The sequence below is a fragment of the Rhipicephalus microplus genome, chromosome 8, assembly GCF_043290135.1.
Source record: "Rhipicephalus microplus isolate Deutch F79 chromosome 8, USDA_Rmic, whole genome shotgun sequence".
Taxonomy (NCBI): domain Eukaryota; kingdom Metazoa; phylum Arthropoda; class Arachnida; order Ixodida; family Ixodidae; genus Rhipicephalus; species Rhipicephalus microplus.
The window spans coordinates 123,386,600-123,408,238 of record NC_134707.1 but is presented as its reverse complement, the minus strand read 5'-3'; the positions used below and the strand labels follow the sequence as shown (position 1 = coordinate 123,408,238).

General features: G+C 46.4%; 1 protein-coding gene across 1 annotated transcript in view; it reads right to left on the bottom strand.

Moving 5' to 3' along the window:
* The window catches only part of LOC119164562 (bestrophin-2), a 59,122-nt gene that overhangs the window by 20,004 nt on the left and 17,479 nt on the right, over positions 1–21,639 (bottom strand). Inside the window, exons 9-13 of the mRNA XM_075870338.1 lie at positions 20,689–20,843; positions 12,744–12,819; positions 8,187–8,358; positions 5,208–5,344; positions 4,640–4,768 (exon numbers count right to left, since the gene is read on the bottom strand). Coding sequence (XP_075726453.1) covers positions 4,640–4,768; positions 5,208–5,344; positions 8,187–8,358; positions 12,744–12,819; positions 20,689–20,843 — 669 coding nt within the window. The remainder of the gene's footprint in view (positions 1–4,639; positions 4,769–5,207; positions 5,345–8,186; positions 8,359–12,743; positions 12,820–20,688; positions 20,844–21,639) is intronic.

The following is a 21,639-nucleotide window of genomic DNA, read 5'->3' as shown; positions in this document are numbered from 1 at the left end:
CGCGGTGGACTGTTGCGACGTAACATTGGAGAAATAGATCGACTACGAAGAGAAGGTGAACGGCTTGAGCCGGATGGTCGGCAAACGGGACGTACGTCTAGAGGTGGATCGGCAGGAACGGGATATCGCGGCTGAGTGGGCATGGTGAGCATGTAAAGTGAGACCCCTGCAATGTCATCAGAAGGGAAGTTGCGACGACAGCAGTGACGAGCTACGTGGCCTGGGATGCCACATGAAAAACACATCGGCCGATTATCTGGAGTGCGCCATTGGCTGACGGTAGGGGCACTGTTCGCTGAATAAGGTACCGTAAATGATCGTGCATGTGGCGGCATCATACAAACATTCTGAGTTGTACCGTATACAGCCGGAGACGGGACGGTCAGCGAGCGGGAAGGTGGCGTCGACGAATAAACGTGGCGAGTAGCTTCGTAGATGGCCGGAGACGCTGGCGCACGTGGCCGAGCAACTGCGGCTGCATACGTTAGTGGTGCGGTAATAGTTGGTGGAGCCTGAGCTGGCGGCAATGCTTCGGCAACTTGCAATTGAATGACCTGGCGAAGCGAAGGCGACAAGGGTGCCATTGGCTCGGTAGTTCTTGTGATTATAGATAGCTGCCAGGCGACCTCCTCGCGTATGAATTGCTTTATGAGTGGCATTAACGCAGAGTGGTCGGTGGTGTCATGGTGATAGTCGGGGGATGAGATGTCCGCGGTGTCTTCAGCAGCGCAACGTGTGGAAGCACGTTGCCTACGCAGCTTTGGCAGAGCTGAACACCTCGGCGACCGTCTTGGGACTCTTCGCAGCCAGCATTTGGAATGCACCGTCGTCGATTCCTTTCATGATGTTCTTGATCTTGCCTGCCTCGTCCAGAGTCGAATCGACGAGCTTGCAGAGAAATAGCACATCTTCGATGTAGCTCATGAAAGTTTCATCTGCTCTCTGTACTCTGCCCCGCAAGCGCTGTTCAGCACGAAGGCGGCGGACAGCAGGACGGCCAAAGACTTCCGCGAGGGTTTTTGCCAATTCCGGCCAGGTACTGAAATCACTTTGATGATTTCTGTACCATAGTTTTGCCACGTCGGTCAGGTAAAAACTCACATTTGTGAGCTTATCGGCTGCGTTCCACTTATTGAATGCGCTCACCAGTTCATACTCGGCAATCCAGTTGTCCACATCTTGGTCCTCTGTGCCACCAAATATGGGAGGGGGGGGGGGGGGGGGGGTCGCGCTGCCGGAGAGCGCCAGCGCAGAAGGCAGGCACAGGTGCGAGATCTGGAGTAGCGGCATGAGATGGCCCCGGATCATTCATTGTAGGAGGTCGTTGGAGTGTGCGGCTGCGAAGTTCCAGGGTGAGGACCAGATGTACCCAGCACTTCCACCACTTGAAACGTGTTGTTGAACAAACAGAAGTTGACTCGGCGAACGAGAGCTTTATTTAGCGCAAGGGCTAACTGAACGCAAGCCTGCGATCACAGCAAGTCTTCTTCCTTTTCTATACTCGAGCTCCATGCCCACTGCCCTCGTTACAATATATATATATATATATATATATATATATATATATATATATATATATATATATATATATATATATATATATATATATATAATGAGATTTAACAGACAATAATGCCAAGGAAAGTATCGGCGAAGATATTAGACCGAATTGTAATGTAAATATGAAGAAAAGTGGGTGAAAAATTAACTTGCCGTGGGCAGGATCCGACCCTGCGACCTTCGAATGACGCGTTCGTGATCTACCACTGAGCTACCACGACAGCTATCCCCCCAGCCACTTTATTGGGTTTATATGTGAATTAAACGAAGGAGTGTCAGTCAGTGCCACCAGTAGCCATGGCAGCGAGTGTAACACACTCTTTTGAGCCTATTTGGCGTCACGTAGCACGTGAACTTATTACGAGTGGGCAGCTGACCAACAGTCCCTCGTATACAACCTAAAGGCAATAGGTCTGCCAGTACGAGACCCTCGTTAATGAATTAGGGAAAGAAGTGTATACTTAAGGGCTCGTTTTTCTGTGTTTTACACAATATTTATAGTCGCAGGTTCGGATCCTGCCCACGGCAAGTAATCTTTTCACTCACTTTCCTTCACATTTACATTACAAGTCGGTCTAATATCTTCCCCTATACTTTCCTTGGCATTATTGTCTGTTAGATCTCATTAATATTGTGTAAAACACAAAAAATGAGCCCTAAAGTATACACTTCTTTCCTATATATATATATATATATATATATATATATATATATATATATATATATATATATATATATATATATATATATATATATATATATATATATATATATATATATACGTGTGTGTGTGTGTGTGTGAAAGAAGTGTATTCCTAAGGGCTCGTTTTTTTCGTGTTTTTATAATTATAAATTTGTGTTCCATCTTTTTGCCTCTTCAGGCAGAATGACCTTATATTTGCGTTATTTCTGTCCTTTATCTCTACTTTTCTGCCACTGGTACTCCAACCACCTCTTACATGCTTCTATCGCGGACGTGTTCTGCTTTCCACGTTTGTCCCTGAAGCCCAATGCCTCATGTAGGCTTGTACCTACCCGTATGCCTGGGTGGATATCGCCGCAATCAATTAGAACATGTTCCTTTGTTTTTAGCTTCCCCATAGCATGTACAATGCTCTTCTTCTTTATTGATTGATCTAATTGATTGATTGATTGATTGATTGATTGATTGATTGATTGATTGATTGATTGATTGATTGATTGATTGATTGATAAGTTGTGCCTAACATCGAAAAGCCACCATATGATTATGAGAAACGCCGTAGTGGAGGGCTCCGGAAATTTTGACCATCTGTGTTCTTTACCGTGCACCAAAATATGAGCACACGGGCCTACAGCTTTTTCGTCTCCATCAAAAATGCAGTTGCTGCAGCCGGGATTCAAATCCGTGACCTGCGGGTCTGTAGCCGAGAACCTTAGCCATTAGACCACCGCGAGGGGGCGTTCTAATTTTTTATTTATTGTCGCTCTGCGACTACGTGTTTTAAGGCAACCCGACATCACTTCGAACAGTAAAGCGCTTCCCTTTAAATTATCATAAAACCTCTCCCGCCTTACTTCATTCTTGCCCTTTCGGAAATTTATGAGAGCCGGCTTCTTTTCCATCGCTGTCATTCAATAAATCTTGTCCGCCTCTCTGACTTTTCACCTAATGCTTTTCGTTGCCCTGTCGTCCACACCGCCTGCCATATAATTACTGGTGAGCCTTTTAGTTCTTCTTTTTCACTTTGTGTCCATCCTGTTTCAATATATACGAATACCTGAACGCCTTCTCTGTCCATCTACTCTCCTTCGTATTCCTAAGCCTCTCTTCAAATCTCCTTTTGCTCTCAGCTTCCTTTACTTCAAGACCTGTCACTCCCATATCCCCTTTACAGCCTCATTCGTCGTCTTTCCGTGAGCTCCCGACGCGAGACGTCCCAGAGTCGTTTGATTCACATTCATTCCTGATTGCACATCTGGCGTCATGCACACTGCTGAAGTACCAAATCTAAGCCGAGGAACCATTACGCCTTTCCACAGACATCAAACACTCCATACCTATTATATCCCCATAATGCTCTGTTCTTCATTATTAACGTAACAGAGGTCTTGCACGACATCTACTTTCTTGTATTCATTTCGGTAATTCGTTGCTGCTGCACTTATTGAAACGTTTCCTAGACGACAACGGCAGGCAGACACCACCCCTCTGTACCATTGGTAATGCATAGAACAGGACAGCTAAAATTGTGCAGCTCGATCAGACTCACTTATGAAATGTATCTTTCGCTTTGAACTCACTCCTTCTCAAACTCGCGAAAATTTTCATGAGTCGGACTCACTTGGACTGACAATCACGATAAGTTTTTTAAGTCGGACTCACTCAGACTCAAACTCACCAAAATATTACTCACCCGTACAGACTCTGACTCAGACTCACGGCTCAATCTGAGTCTGTGTAAGTCTAAGTGAGTCGACCTTTGAGTGAGTTTTCTTACCTGTGGTGCAGGGTGAATGAAATCTCAAATATAAAACCCTAAAAATGTGGTGGGTAACCCTGCTGACTGGCCACCCTGCCTCACGGTCTGGCCGCCCTGCCTCAAGCTGTGGTTTGAGTGACAAAGTCAGAAAAATTTAGGCAAAATAAATTCTCCCCGAGTCAAGGATTGCTTTATGAAATGACATTATCATTTGCAATAAGCTTAGCATTGTAAAAACTGTAAGAATTTCACGTCCCAAGATGACTGTGAGGAACGCTGTAGTGGAAGTATAAAATATTTTGACCAGCTGGTGCTCTTTGAGGTTGACCTAAATACGGCGACCTCAATCATATCACCTTTATCGAACAGCGGCCGTCGTGAACGGGATTCGATCCCGCAATCTTCGGACCAGGAGTGAAGCACCATTAGCACTAGGCCACCATGGCTGTTTCGCCACTAGAATTTGTTTGTGCTTGCTTTGCAACGCACATCAGTATTGGTTTGTCTAGCAGTAGCGACCCTCGGATGTGTCATTCAAGACTATTCTGATTTTAACTATTTCAGAAGTCATCTGCGGCTACATTCCAGTTGAAATGTAGACTTTTTATACTGCTTACCTCGTTCACACCAGGACTAACTCCAATGGCTGAACCCTCTCGTGATGCCCTACAGGAAGCCTCTGCTGGTGATGACTGGGCCCGAGAGCCAGCCAAGAATAGGTCCGACAAACGAAATATGTCCTCGTCCTGGCGGCAAACAGGAACAACGCAATCGGTGAGGACACAATATGTCGAGAACTCCTCATTTATATACATAATTCGGAGAAAATGCTGTTTTCAAGCATGCAGCCAATGTACGCTTAAGGTATTGTTGGCGACACCTACGACCATCAAATACAATTGTAATCAACTGTAGATAGCACAACTATTCTGGAGTGAAATAGAGAAAAAACAGCGATATGGGAAGAAAGAAAAAAATGGCAGAACTTCACAATACAGCAACCGCCAGGACAATCTAGTTGCTCACCAGCTCAGTTTCAACTCTAGGAGTTCGCCTCCAGTGCAAGTTATGCTATTTTCGGTTTTCGTTTCGTCGATACAAGTTCACCCATTAACGTGACCAGTCAGATTCTCACTTTCTTCACCGTGGCAGCAGCGAGTCAGTAAAGCCTGGGAAATTTCTCACCTGCTCAGCGGACAAGGGCCGAGGCGAAGCGGGCGCCGTCGATGCCCGGCTGTTGACTGAGCCTGTTTCTGGGGAGAAGGGTGGCCTCCTGTTGGTCCTTCGAACGCTGTCTTCGTCACTTCGCATGGAGGTCACCTCTGCAGGAAAGTGAAAGAACATTTACTGCACTCACAGATCTCACAAAGAAAGAGAATGTTAGGGCAAAGTGCTACATGATAAAAAAAAACATTCATTAGGCTCGGCACATCTTCACATGCTGGGTGTTTATGTATAGCATATCCGCTAACGAGCGTATGAAAACAAAAATGGCAGCAACGTGCAAATGCAGTACTTTTGTGCTGTAGCAGCGACACACCACCTAAAAAAATACCGAAGGTTCCAAAAGATATCGACAGAGTTGTCTGCACAGTGCCACCATCTGAGCACCTCAAGCCCCTAGATACATTGCTTAGTGCCTAACTGTTCTATTGTAAAGCGTTCTTACTTTCCACGTGAGATAAGGGGAACATTTTTTGTAGACAGTTTCACAGGAGTACAAAGAATCTCTGGGCAGAGCAATTTTTTCTTGGGGATGGAGGAAACGGGGAGGGGAGCGTCGCACTGACATAACTTTTCGGTGTCGAAAAAAAGGAGTCAGTTGCAACCAACGTTTCTATATTCTTCTCAGCTTCGAGAGGCGGCCAGATTTTGTCGCCGTTGTGAGAAGTGGCGCTCGCATAGCGTTCAGATTTAAGCCGCTGCAGCTGAGATTGGGTGAGAAGCAGTACGAAGGGCTACACTTGCCTCAGCTGACCGCGTGTTTTAGTTGCCTCGTTCTTGCTCATGCATTAATTACGCTTGTAGTCTGAGGTCTCACGTATTGCACAAATGCGCAAGCTCTTTGCAGTGATCGTGCATACGTATTTCTAGAAATACCACGAAATATTAGCACGGATTACTGACATTCTGAGGGGCAGCGCGCTGAGCCGTTATTCATGCTATGCTTCGGCAGTGTCAGTTCCGTTCAGCGCCATTTTTTCACGGAAGCTTTTTCTGTACATCTGGATGCATTAAAATCAAGTTTTCAGTCAAGCTGTAAGAAAACCGAGTCTGTCTGGACAATTTTTGGCGCACTTTGCGACTGTGGTGAGACAAGCGTCAGTTCTCCCCTGCATGTAACACCACTGCTAAAAATATCAGGGCTATTACGTGCCAAGAACACAATCAATATGTTTATGAAGCACTAGTCTGGAAATTTAGACTATCAGGTGTTTACAGTCATCGCACGATGCACGGTCACATAGCACATCCGTCGATCAAACACATGGCCTTCGGGTCAGCAGCAGAGCACAGTAGCCTAAGCATTGTCACGAATATGAAACAACCATTTTTAGAACGAATGTATAGTTGGTGTTCCTATCCTCGTATTCATAACTTTAGCAATCATTCATTCATTCATTCATTCATTCATTCATTCATTCATTCATTCATTATACAGAAAAGTGTCAAGATGATATATCAATGGAAAAAATTCTTGAAAGGTTGGTCAGGATGACGATGTAAAATAAAAAGGTATTACTCCTTTTTAGTTAACTCCACGTTCTTTTTTTTCACGGCTTGTGCAGGAGTGGTTACATAAATACATCAGAGTATCTACGATGCGAAACATTCATATCCATGGTTCACCGAAGTCTTTCTAGAAACTGGTTACATCTGTACATAAATAGTAAGTGGTACTTTCCGCCCGTGTGTTCCATTTTTTATTCTTACCGCACCGCAGCTGAGAAGTGGGTGATAAAATGGGATTGCTTTAGCGCAGCTCAGTTTGAGCGTGAAGAAAACTTGCTATGCATTAAAGAAGGGGAAAAGAAAAAGACGGCAGTGTAGCGCTCACACTGGCATCTGTTTCTTTTCCCCTTCTTTAATGCATAGCATCTTTTCTTCGCGCTCAAACTGAGCTGCCCCCCAAAAAAATCTCATTTTGTCATGAACTAACTCCCCAGTCAGCTGTACGTGAGAAGTGGGGCTTGCTGAATTTTCGTGCTAATCGCATGCTAGAGGTAATAACGCTCATGGAATCAACGCGTTTGGGTTTAACTTAGGCTCATATACACCTAAAAAAAGCCGATGCGTATTGTAAAGAGCACGTGTTGTAGGTACACATCAATTGTAGGCGTATGGTGGAAATGACGCCCTGGGATAACAATGTTTTCCCTTGGTCAGTGATTGAGAGCGAGTTAGAAATTAAAACACTTTCATGGCAAGAGTTCTGCGACAGAAGCGTCTAGAGAAAACAAGATGTTTAGTTCAGTAACTGTTCAGTAGGCACGAATGATTATTGTTTGCTAGTAATCTGACGCTGCCAAAGCAAAGTAGCTTGCCTTACAGCATGAGCTCTAACCTTCGGTGCCTCGAATGAGCCATGGAACAGGGATTCAATTTATTCTACATTCGCACCAATTTCCTTCTTAATTTTGGGCAACTTATATTTCCCGTAGTGGTGCATGGCATGCTTATGCAGAGGCACAGGAGATAAAAGAAGTGTACAAGCTATCCGCCTCTCGAGTACACGCCCAAGCGACGCGTCTGGCAAGAGTCTTACTGCACTTTCCTCCTATATACGTCCAATAATCCTCACTTGGACCTCTAAAGGGACGTGGCAATCAATTGAAATATCTACAAAATATTTCGGCTTCTATATGACGGCTGTTCAATTCGATGATAGGTTCAAAGATAGCATTGTTCCATATGAATATAAAACTTTTCGACTACCCGCACACACACCCCGTAAACAAATCACTGCAAATAATGAATTTGATGAATTCTCTTTCACGGAATCGAATGAAAGTGACAAGACTTTTTTTTTCCTTGTGAATATATTGCTGGTGTACGATTTGGTAGGCTTTTTGGCAGCCCGCGTATTACATGTTGAAGTGAGCTTGAATCATGATCCACACTGACGGGACTCTGAGATGATTTTCAAATACGCTGCATGCTTACCGGAGGCCCGTGTGGTGGTCGAGTCCCTCCTACCGACAAGCCTGCCCAGCCTTCCAGCCCAGCTAGGCGCAGCCGGCCACCGCCAGGTCGAGCTGCCACGACGAGATGCAGCAACGGGTTTCGGAACGGGACGGCCACGTAGCGTAGAACGGCTATCGCCATCCTCAGGCCCCTGTGAAAGTGGAGTTACCTGTATTTACCTGACATAATTACCTGTAAATGGTGATTACGTCAAAGCTTGGAAAGCATCAATATATATTCTACCGTAGTTGGCGCATGACGCATACACGCCACTAATTAGAGTCACTGTTTATGCTACCTTTAGGTAGCAGAGTTGCGCAATCCTTTTCCGGACGCCACTAGCAACCCCGCGCTTCGAGAAAAAATGGCAGTGACTTAGCTCAGCTATGCCAGGAAATACGTAGCATTAGCAAAGGTTTAGCTGATTATTCTTAGCTTTCCAGAGTGTCTAGGATTCGCTTGATTATCATGCTTAATGTTGCTGCAATGACACACGTATATTTATTTTGCCGGCCAACTACTTCGAGATCCGGTGAGTTTCGTAATATTTCGTAATCCTTACCTAATGATCATGTACAGAGGGTCCCGGTACGGTTTTTCTGACCTTGGGACCCTCTTCTGCATATCCTTAACGATGTAACCATACTATGCAAAAATAAAGATTGATTGATAAGCTTCTCCGCTCTACTGCACCGTTGAGCAGCATTTGCACTCTCCTTGTGCATGGCTATACTACAGTGGCAAACGCCAGTCAGAGGCGCTATCAAGCGGCTCCAGCCCAGTGTCAGATGGCGACTGCACAGGGAAGGCACGCGCGTCGGTGTCCATATGTCTACCAAGGCTATGACGGCACTCCTCTGGAGAGCGCACACCGGCGGCGGCGAGTCGCGCGCGGCCGAGTGTGAGGGAGGTGCCGGCTCCGGTGCGTGACACCACTGATCGTCTGCGCAGCGCATCGAATTGCGCGCACACCGGCGGCGAGCCGCGCGCAGCGGCGGCGGAGTATCATTGCCCATGCGCAGACCTGTGCCACGCAAAATTGGCTCAGCGAGGCCAGTGTAGCTAACGCTACAAAAGATGACACAGAGGCCAATAACTGACCTCCCCGCTGCCGCTGCAGCTGCAACTAAGTGGTTTGACAAGAGGGCTCTCTCGGCGCCGTTCTTAAGCTCTTAATAGGCGCCAACCCCAAAAAAAATCTACTGTCGCGGCTGTGAAGCCACCCTTTGAACCTCCGCAGCATACCGCAAGGCGGTATTTCTTCTTTCATCTTTAGTGGTTGAAACACCAGGTACGAGAATTGGCATTGCGCATGCCACCTGCCAAAACAAAGTGTCACTTTACTGCATAGCTGTAGTTACTAGACGTGTTTGCAACTCTGCTCTCATATGAGAATATGCGAGATGCCTATCGCTAATGAAACCGCGGTGCCATATCAAGGAATTGTTCGCAAACTCGTCCACTACACCTACTCACACGAAAGGCAATTACGGATGCAACGAGTAGCGATGGCATGTATTATTACTTGTACAAACTCCTATCTTCCGTCTACATTGATCACAGCATATTTTTTTCAGCAGCCCCAGTTAACAAAAGAAATGAATTTTTCAATGTGGCTGGGGCCACTAACAAGTTGTTAGATGTTGTCTAATGAACAAGTTCTTAGACCTAAGCAAGCGGGTTATCCGGAACACGTTATTGCCCAAGCGTGCGAGAAGATGCGCCAACATCTTAAAACAAATAGAATACCAGCTGGCAATGATGAACGAACCGTCAGAGCAAAAAAGTACATGGTCATACTATATTCACCGTGTGGCACACAGTTTTAAAAAACATGGACAAATGATATGGCGTTGACATTGTTCTTTCGTCTCCTTATAAAATTGTCTTCCTGAGCACAAAGGTTTAAAAAACCACCAGGCCTGCACTAAACGCGCAGCATTGTCAGAGCAAAAGCTAGAAGAGTGGCCTTTAGGGGCCTTTTTTAACACTCTTTGGGTAGCGGCCACCACACTTACAGGGTACCCACTACGCTATAAATCATTGTGCAGTAGGCAGGCTTTCGCTATGCCATCCGTCATTCTTCGGAAAAGCGTGGTAGCCGCTGCACACTTGCAAGGAACACTGTGCAATTTTTTTGTGTGGTGGCTAACCACGATGAATAATTACGCCAAAAGCTTTAGTAATTACCACAATCGCCCACAGTGGGTATGCGCCACAGTTAATAGTTCAACAAGATTAAGCTCTCGTAAAAGGTTTGAGCATCTGATGACCCGCTCGTTGCGCAATTCCCATTGTTTGACACCGGGTTGTTCTTTTGCTATTTTAAAACGATTTATTAATTATAATTTCGAGATTACTTTCCCGACATCAAGCCTGCCTAAGCCCAGTTTGCAAAGGAGGCCCAAGCACAAGGCGTGGCTCATTGGTAGAGTGCTGGGTTGGCACGCAGGGGACCCAGTTTGCAATCCCATTGTATTTCCAGTGTTTTTATTTTACTGGGCTTTTTATTTTGCGCGCTAGTGGTTACGGACACCGGCAGCGGTGGACAACTACGGTGCCGCACGCTATTGAGATTTATTGTGATCTCATAACAGATTTCACTGTAAAAAACACTGCTAAACCGAGCAAAAGCAATGAAATTGTTCATGGCAACTGCGGAATACACCATGCCGTCTAATATACACAATGCAAGGAAGCCATTTTATACGAAATTCAATTAACATGCAGTAAAACTTATATTGTCAAAAGCTAAAGATGCATCAATGTTCACTTTCGAGAACACGAACGCTCATTAGCGAAGACTAAACCATACTCTTTCACAACTCGTTGTCACAAATGCAGCTGCGTACCCTTCTTCAACGACACAATTATACTGCCATAAAATAAAATTCAGGTAGCAAGAAAAGGAATTGAAGCCTTCCACATTCGAAGGAGAAATAATAAGTGTGTCAGCATGCCGTCAATTTCGCTGAGCGACGCAGAATTTGTCTATCTTTCCAGCCCCTGCAGAATATGATACAAATGTATATCCTTTTCGGTTTTCCTCCGTCCTTGAGGCGTGTTTCGGTGTACTGCTGTTTGGGTTTCTTTGTATTCTATATTAGGTTCCACTTCACCTATATAACAGTTGTTCTTTGAACAAATGAATTTTAGCTTACAGTCAGCGCCTGTCTGTTTTCTCTTTATTCGTCGTCGTCTCGTGTGCGCTGTATAAGGCAAGAATGCAGGATTGCTTTACCACTGAATCCTCCCTGCTATTTTTGTTGTGTCCAGTTTTGGTTGCTTAGCTACCGACCTCCCAAATAGTGAGTTGCACAGTGCAGAAGAGAAGCATCCTACCAACGGTGAAAATGATAATTGCGCTTACCAAAAAAATGACAAAATAGCAAGTTGAAGTGCCTAAGAAAGTTCCTCTTGGTGCATAATGGTCTCAGCATGAACAAGCAATAAACAACCCCTGTGTGTACAAGATTCACAAAACTGAAGACGATTGTATCATCAATTCAACTGTCAGCGTCATGGCTAAACCGCCTTCACTATTGTTCATTCAAATATGCAGACTAACGCAATGCTATACCAGAAACTTAGCTTTGTCTGACAAAGTAAACTCCATCACATATTAGCTCACCGTTTAGAGGCCTTGTCCTCCTTCACTCGCTTTCGTCGGTTTTATAATACTTATGGCCCAGCGTTCTGTTCTGTTGGTCATCTCCGCCAAAGGGTTGCATGATTAAAGTGTAACTTTACGACAGAAATTCAGAGGTAACATTGTTTTTCATGATTCTTCTGCACCCCAATAAATGTTACTATCTATCTATCTATCTATCTATCTATCTATCTATCTATCTATCTATCTATCTATCTATCTATGTAGCTTGTGTGATTGCCCATGCTGCATATTGAAGAAGTTTGATAGAGCTACACCTGATGTCTTCGTCAATACAGCGCGTGGTTTGTTAGGCATAGAGTACTTAGCTTCCTTCCTCCTGTGTCAATCGATGATTAATCATACCACAATGAATGGAAAGCCAAACAATTTCAATGATTTGCAATGCTCTCCGCCAACCCTAGTTAATGGCGTATGATGGTGTTAGGCAAAATGCATTCTTCCGTGAAATATGTCTTCGTATCAGTATTCTGTATTTGATCGGTGTTCGTTACCATGCACACTACCTCCTAGGCGCATATTCAAATTTATCGTTCTTGCGAGTTGCGAACCACCTTTTCTGAACCATTCAAAATGGTGCATTTTGATATCTTCTTGCAAATGTATTCCGTACCTTCCGTCCGCATCCCTTGTGGCACGTTTAAGAGGATATTAAAAGTGTGGAAGACATCGTAACGGCCAAGAACAATCGCATTACTGCCTGCTGACCTCAATTCGCTATTTATTCAATAGTGATTTTCGTGGTTTGTATTCAATAAATGTGTTTGCATAGGCCTGTCGCCCCTGTGAAATGAAGTGAAGTTTTAGTACGATGTCCTTTGAGGCGAGTTGAATTTTTGTGATATATTTTGTCAACAGTACGTCACCTGATGCTTCTCAATTCTTTGGGGCGTCCCCGCCAGCTTTTCCCGGGACACCACGCTTGCCTGTCCAGGTGGAATTCTGCATTAGAAGCCAATGTATCAATGCAGAAATAAGAAAAGGTGCGTTGACTGAAGCATACGCAGGCAAAAGCCCAGGCTGCTATGTACTAACAGCTGAAAAAGCAAAGGCATTCTTCGCGCATGTGTGGGTGAGAGAGTTATAAAAGACAGAAAATTCTGCCAGCGTATGCAAGATGCGTACAAAATACTCTGCACGGGGGAATGAATTGAGTACAAAAAGCCTAGGATGAGGAGGAGGGCAGAAAGAGTGAAAGACAGAAAAAAAGAAAATACTATGATCGTGATATATGCTTCTTTACCCATGCTGATGATGATGATCTTAGTGACGTTTCAGTTTATCTTATAAGTTTATGTTCTGTAAATTTGAGAAAAATTTTAATGTGAGGTCGCTGAGTAGCTGAGCTGGTCTAGGTATTTTTCTGAGATCTAGCAGCTCGAAGGAACTCGTACCTTGAACGCCTGGCAAGTGAACAAGTTATGTTTGACTGACTCCAAAGCACTACAGTCTTGACATTACAGTTCACAGGTCAAACCACGGCGGCATAAGTAGCTACTAGTGAATGCTGCTGCTGGGAATTATTGCACATTCTTCATAAAAAGAGGCAGATTTTCACGTATTTACTACAAAACTGCCTATGACTCGTTTTCCGATTTCACGAAATTCATGCGGCCAAGCCTTAAGTGCCTCCTTGAAACAGTGGACGAACTTGTAGCAAGAGAGAAAGACGGGACGGCGGCCAACGTGGTCGTGTCGTTGTCTCGCCACTTTACTACAAAAGGCTATTGCCGAAGCGGAGCGGCGGCGGCTGCAGCGTCCAAACCGCCAGGCGCGTGAGCACGATCTACCTCTCCCGCTACAGTGGTGATCCGGAGAACGCACCCTTCGACGAGCCATCGGCAGCCATGTTCCTGTGGCTCTGCCCGCCAGTGCCGCCGTTCCAATCGACCTACCCCAAGGTATAGTTTATGCAGCTTGACGCAGTTCTTGCAGTGAATGGCGTCACGGACCAGCCACTGATGCACGCCATTCTTCTCGACGCCCTTGCTGTAGAGCTGCGTCATCTCTCTGCCACTTCAAGCTCTAGCCCACAGCTTTACGGTGACCTCTGTTTTGTGGTGCTGGCCTCCTACGGCCAAACCTACCACCCGCTACCGTTCACCCGCGACATCCAGGTTTCCCCTGCGTCGCAGCGTGCGGTATCCTCCGGTCCGAAAGTCTCCACTGACTGGGACCTAACTTCCCCGACTGCGACTCCTTTAACCTCTCGTCCGGCCACTAGCGGCGCGATTACCACGCCCTACTGCCCACCCGACGAGGTTCTTCAAGACGTTCCCGCTACCGACGACCAGTCCGCCACGAGGGGCGTTTTCTCGAAGTCCTCGCGGCCTATGATCTTTCGTGCACGCTCGCCACCCGCACGCCTTCTTCAACCTCCACAGACCATGACTTCTCGGACATGTCATACTTCATGATGGCTACACTGCCGCACACCCTGGAGTCTGCTACGAATCGGAACATCGTAACACCTGCTACTCAGCCCCCAACTGCACAGGTTTCACCGTCATGCCACACCTCTGACGCGTCAGGCTCCACGATGGCAACATCGCCGAACACCTCGGAGTCTACCACGACAACTGACATTGTCACGCCCGCCATTGGCCCCCTGGTCGCGGAGGCTTCACCGTCGACGATGTCCGAATGCGCCTCTCCACCTCCTTCAATGCTCTTCATGTCCTGCCAGCAGTGACCATCCTTGCCCTCGCAGTCTCCCGCAGCCGAACTGAAAGCCACGAGCCATCAACCACAGCCAAATTTCCAAGACGCTGTGAATGTGACTGACGCGCTTGAAGACGACGTGCCTGGTCCGCTTCCGACAGGGCTGACCAGGCATACCACGCCTGCATTGGAGCAATCTAAAGGGTGTTGGCTAGATGCAGCCATCAATTATGCAGAACTGCATGCCAACCCTCGTGCGCGAACTACCGCAGGTCAATACACGAGCACACGTGTGCCGTCCAACCCTCCGGCCGAGCTCACGCTGACTAGGTTCCACCACCACCATTCCCAGGAGCCTTTGACGCCGGACGGCAACAACCAGACGCGTGTCCTCAACGGCAGCTCGTGTGTCACAACCGCGACAACGCCTATACATGAATACCACCCGTGACCCTACGTCAACGACGACAACGTGCTTGGCATCATACAGTGCAGCACCTTTTGAGCCGCACTGCTACTCAGCCACGAGTTGCAGTCACGGTTCTGAAAACGGCGGAAGCACCTACTTGGTCTGTCCGACGCAATGGCCGACAACTTGTCGCGTACCCGACTACCCACCGTACCCGTGGCGCCGTTGTTCGGACACGTTCCCGCGTCCGTCGGTACGTCTATCTACGCCGGCACGCCGGACGCCGCACAACTTTGAGATCTGTGTTGCGTCGACGCCTACGTCAAAACCCGTTCTGCCGACCCTCTGTCAAAGTTAGTGGCACAACCTCACGACACACGGTCCACTTTCAGTCTGTCCGACCAGGTAATTGTGAGACTAGATAGTCTGTGACCACAGCGACCCGGTGCTTCCTTCTTCGTCCGTTGCGCTTCTCCCAGAGTCACCCGCCGGAGACCCACTGCTTACCTATGGCCCATCCACGTTGACAACCTCGACTTCCCAAATGGACACATTATGGATCGTTATTCATGTATATAGCATTTGCCGCTCCCTTTTATATGCCTTCAAATTGCGCAAAGCGCTAAGGGGGAGGGAGCCCTGTAGTGCCATCATCACTATCATCACTTCTTGATCACCACGCCGCACCTTTCGCGCAGCTGATGCTAGCTCGAGCTGCACGAGGATTAGACCAGCTTAGCTCCTTGCCTGGCGTGTCAGACGTGAACAGCCGCCACGGTTCCGCTTCAGGCGTGGAATAAAGTGGCGAGATCGGCACGGCCCCTTCGGCTGCCTTCGACGTCGTCTCACGTCTTTGCTCTCGCTCGTTACAAAATAATGAGCATCTAGTGGGTCTTTTAATGAGAACCTAAGCTTCATTTTGAAAATAAATGTGGCTAGTACTGAAAGAACCTGAGGGCATAGGTGCCATCAGGGAATGCAAAAGGGGAACAGCTCTCCCCCCCCCCTCAAACAGAACCAGTGCTTGCCCCACCTAAGCTGCCCCAGTGCCTCTCCTCCCCCACCTTCGTCATGATAGTACAGCGATTCGCTGCCAAAAGACAAAATCCTACTGGCGCCTATGCCTAAGAGTAAGACGAATGGTATACACAATTTCTTAGGATGCAAAGCTTTTGTCATCTATCGGATTTCGCTGTAGCACTACGCGCACAGACGAGCTAATGTGTAAATGTGTGATTACGAGACACCCGATCAAACGACAACGAAGCTGCCACCTGAACGCTTTATAACTCTGCACCCTCTCCGCACTTAGTCGTGTGAGTGCAGGGATGTCTCATGGAGAGAGATAGAAAGAAAGAAAGTAAAAGACGGGGATGTTAACCAGAAGGTTTCAGACTTCTACCCTGTACTTGGGAACGAACAAAATGGCGTAAACAAATCACAGAGAAGAAGAAGAGTTTGGTCCCAGAATGAAAAAAAAAGTGATTGGAGCACTACGTAAATACTAGGCAGAAACATAGTCCGTGATCAGTCAAAGTTAATATCTCAGTCCAGTTGCTTGCAGAAGCCGCAAAAACGCGCTTAGAGCAGCTCGTGAGGCATACCGGGTAAGCCAGGGCCACAGTATTTTGTTTTTTGTGAGGCGTGGTTGTCCAGCTTGCCTAGCATGGTTGAGAGGATTGCTCTATCGCAGTTGAGGCGAGTGCCCTCACTGAGAAGGTGCATGACTGTTTCACTGCACCCGCATACTTTACATGACGGGCTGTCATCCATTCCATTAATAAATGAATAGACCCTTGAAAACGCCCTTCCAAGTGACAGACTATCACTTTAAGCCACCATGAAGACGAGAGTACCCGTTCCACGAAAAGGCTCAGCGTGTCGATGCACTCGGTGGTATTTGTACATGCAAACCTTTCATATGACAGGCAACTAAAGAGATTCTCTGCATAAACGTGGACAAGCTATTAATGCGCGCTTACCACTAGTTGCATTTTCAAAGTGTAAAGGTTCAGCGCACGTTTCACAGTGTTCCCATGTGATTTGTATTGATTACCTTAATGCACGCTCGTAGCCAGAGAGGTGCCATACGCCCCCTCCACCCTCGAAATTCAAACAGTGTAGGATGTTTTACCGGTATAAATATTAAAAATACAAGTTTTTTTAGGCCCTGAGCAGTTGACCTCCCCCCTTATAGCCCTCAGCTGTTCACCTACCTTGTGGTGGTATGCACAGGGTAGTGAGGTTATGGTATATGCAAGGTACTCCCGATCGTTGTTGCTATAGTAGTGATGTGTGTCCTTCCTTGTGTATTTCATTGTCTTTGCGTGCAGTAGGCGTTGAAAATAGGTGTTTGGTAATCAACCAACAAGGATACCTTACGACACTCGCAAACCTTCGCTTCAACTTTTTGGAGCCAAGGAAGACCAACGTTTCCACAATATTCTTGCGTCGATAGCAGCTAGTGCATTAGATGGGTTCTAAGTCCTTCCAATTACGATAGTTCATAATGCGTTTTGAAAAAATGGCCGCGTACCTTCGTGTTTCGCTGCAAAGGTCGTCAAAAGACAGTGTTCTGTCTGGAGGTGCTGTGCGAAATGTGGCGCCATCTAAGAGCAAAATGAAAAAGCGAAAGTCCTTTTTTTTTAACGCATACTCACTGGTAGGGGACCCAATCAGGTCGTTTTAGTTAAAATCTCTGAATATTTAGTCGAAACGTAATAAAAACCCGATTTTTCGCTCATAGCATGGCATTGTTAAAGCATCGTAATAAACGCTTTTGTCTTTCAAATTGAATATTTATGTATTTTTTCTAAACAAAAAGACACACTGTCTAACATCTACCATATTTATTCTGTGCTGAAATTGTGCGTATTATTGTCTTTTTCATTGACAATATGTTTACAAGTATGAAAGCAGCCATCATAATAAGATGAGTGTGCTTTGATCACAGGCTTAAACATTTCGCGGGTGGCTGAATCAATGGGAAGACACCAACAGACAGATCAAACTGTTCACGTTGAAGTATCTGAATAAATACTGTCCTCTTTAAAACTTGGAGGACTCTTGAGCTTCACTTTCAAGAGCATAACGGGACAGCGCAATGGGGCCGTGGCCGTAACGCCTTTTCAGTCGCTAGGTTGGCTTCCCTTCTCAGAAGACGCCTAGACCGCGTCGCAAGGAAAGCCAAAGTGCGGGCGTCCTCCGGCTCCTACATCCACGCAAGTGGCGCGACAAAACCCGGTGATGCGATTTCGTTCAGGGCAGAGCTCTCCAACCATACCAGTTGCGACGAAGCTGCGTTCTGAAACCCCGACAACCCAATAGTCTATTTCGTGGTGGCTCGCCGGTTGTGGCGCTAGCTGGGCGCAGCAATACAATATACAAATATGACACTGCTGTATGCGCTGTCATAATAACCGCTGTTAGGCAGTATGCGGCGGCGCTCATGGCTGCACAGCATCACATATACTGTTTACAAAATTATTTATTCTCCAGCATATCACGCTCAAATCAGTCGAACCCCAAGATTTCTGTCTATGGGGAGCTGGTATTTTGATGCGCGGAACCTATGCGGAGTTTCGCTGCAAGTATGATAGAAGAAGTATGAATAAAGCGTGTGAGGGTACATTGCGCCATTCCGTGGGTGATTGCAAAATCTCTGCCACGTTTAAACAAGATATCGGTACTGCCGATGGTAATATATGAGTGGTGGTCCAGTGGCTTAACGCACGGGTTTATGGAGTGAGGGTTTGCAAGTTCGGATATTCGGTTCCACTCAAATAAATATATTTTCTAGTTTTTTTATTTGCATATAACTTTGACTTCGTTCAAGGACGACGCTGATTTTCGCTCTCAAGCAACGACATGGAATTTCTTTGAAACAACCTCTTTAAACCTCTTGCATTAAAAATGTTATTTGTGCAATGTACAAATGCTTGGACATAAAGCCAACATTAAGGCAAGGGAGTATACTTGGCCTTCTATAGTGAGCTGGCTTTGTCAAGTTGTGCATCGCAGTGAATCTTCAATGGCGTGTACAGTAGTCGATATTTCGCGGTAGGCTATGCATATTGGTTTATGTGTTAATGTGCAAGTTCACAACCAGTCCTTCGAAACCAAAATGTCCTCAGCATCACATCGTTTGTGCCGTGGGCTAAACAGTTTCGCTGGTCATCCGCCTTCACTGAGTGTGAAGGCTCACAAGAAAGTGACCTCGAGTCCTTCCCAGATTCGTTCATTTGCGACAATTATTATGCCAGGACATTTATTATGGCTCATGACTGTGAATAACACTAAGTGTTACTGTTGGTTAGTGTAGACCGTCTATTGTTACAACAGCGTTGTTTCTTCGTTAAGTCTAAGTACGAGGATGATCGGACACACACACGCGACAACAATCAGCTGCGTTGGATTTGCCTGATTCTATCTCTAATTATTGACGATTATATGTGCACCACTTCTAGGGCCCTTGGGAAGTTCAGATGACTGATGTGTACTATGACGACAGCACACAATAAAAGAAACAGCGTTGATACTGTTCTTCCGAACGAGAAATTTCAGCGCAGCTGCACGTGTGTTTTCATTATGTAAGACCCTCACTTTTGCTTCGACGGCAGGAATTTCAAGGCTCTCTTGGAGATGACGATAAGCTTTCGCATCGGAGGCGCATACAGGAGTGGGGGGGGGGGGGGGGAGTCACCACCAATCATTTGTTACATGAATAAAGGGGGTGCCAAAATCTGCCTCATACTAAGCAGGGGAGGGGGATGCTGCGCTGAACCTGCGCCACTCATGACGGAGAAACATGCGCACACCTATGGCGGCTCAGTTGTAGAATACAATGGCGGCATCTCGTAGTGTCGTGTGGCCATCTGATTAGTCCCTTCCCACTCTTCCGCCATCCTCTCTACACTCGACGTTCAAGTTCATGGCTTGCTGCGCTTCTTATGTCGGCCACGACAGGCACCGAACTACGACACTCAATGCGGTAATGAAAGAGTAAGAATTGCGCCCCTGAAATATAAGCCCACATCCTTTGAACCGACACCTAAAGATTACTAAACGAAGGACTGTGAGGACTAGCGTACTTATACATCAAAGCTAGCAGCATAGCCTTGAACGTTCAACGTCAGCTAGTGTGTTGCCATATGACAGCTAAACAATGACGAGTTGACAGGGAGAGATAGATCATGACCAACCTTTCTTAAGGTAGACTCTATGTTCGGGGAAGAGCACCGCTTTCACCATATGAATATAAAACTTATTTTCTCTACAGCAGAGCCACAATATTTGTTGAAAACTGTATTTTTGGTGACAGACGACTTGAATTGGTTCGGTCTGATAGGTGTGATTACTTTTATACTGCTGTGTTTACAGCGTCTTTAATTAAGTGTTTGCGTCATGAGCTTATTTGAAGAGACTGAAAATTAGGCCATGTGCAGCCTGACTAAGCTTTACAATAATATGATCGTAAATAGCGCAAATAAGACGCACAACCTAAATTCAAAAGAGGACTGGAAGCGGAAGATATATCGAAGATTGTCGGGGAAGCACGTCCGCTTGTTGAAACGTCAGCTGGAACACGCAACCCGTGGTAATAGATTTTTTTTTCATTCCACAAAAGAAACGAAGTTATTGCGCTCGGTATGATGATATCATTGTAGAAACACCAACTAGCTGAAAATTCAAATCAATAAGCTTTTCCTGCCCCACTCATGCAGAAGTGAAAAAGCTCTCACATCATACACGCGGTGGAACCCTGGTGAGGAAAGCAGTAGAATCTGCTCGACGCCAGCGTGTAAGGGAGTTCAGGTGCGAGCACTTCGTTCCAGTATTGATCTTTGAGCAGCTCCGGGTGGTTCTGGTGCATCTCGTCCACCACGAGGTACGACACCTGGAAGCCAGGAGCAGGCTGCTGACACGCATTCCAAGCACAGTTTTGAAGAAGTGACAAAGAAAACTATTAAAAAAACTGCATTATAATAAAAAGTTACGCCATCTCCCGCTAAAGGGAACCATGTGCGGAGGTGAAGGAGCGGGGAGATGGTGAACGGCACCCACAGAAGCTCGTCTACGTCGCTTTAAGCAGGACCACTAACGCTGCCAGTGACCATGACTACAGCACTGTTAAACAGCTGGTCCCTCCACGCACAAGCCAGAGACATCAAACGTGATCCCGTGCTAGCCAAATCAGTCGCGCTGTGTCCTACAGAAACGTGGAATGCCGCGAAACCGACGATCAACGGCTACGAAGTGATCGTTTGTACTGAGTAAACGTCTCGTTTCCTGCGCCGCCGACTCGAAAGAGACAGTGGGGAGGGTAGGAGAGGAAAGGAAGATAGAGACGGGGGAGGGGGATAAGCATGCGCAGTGGGAGACTGGACGCGTAAGAGAAAGAAGGACACAGCCTCGAGCAAAAGCTGCTTCGAATCTTGAAAAACCTGCTCAAGTGAGGAGTTTAATACAGCTTTGTATTTACCGTAAAATGGTAAAATTACTATGCCTTAATGCCTGGGAGCACAGAGCGTGTGAAAGGAGTGTTCAATAGATGGAAGACTCCTCCCGAACGCTTCGTGCTCGGAGCGCCTAGGCTGTGGGCTGAGCCTAGGCACCCTGAGTATGCCGACGGCGCCTACCATTGATTGCATACATTTATTAGGTCTATAGTGCAGCACAGCTTTTGAAGCCAG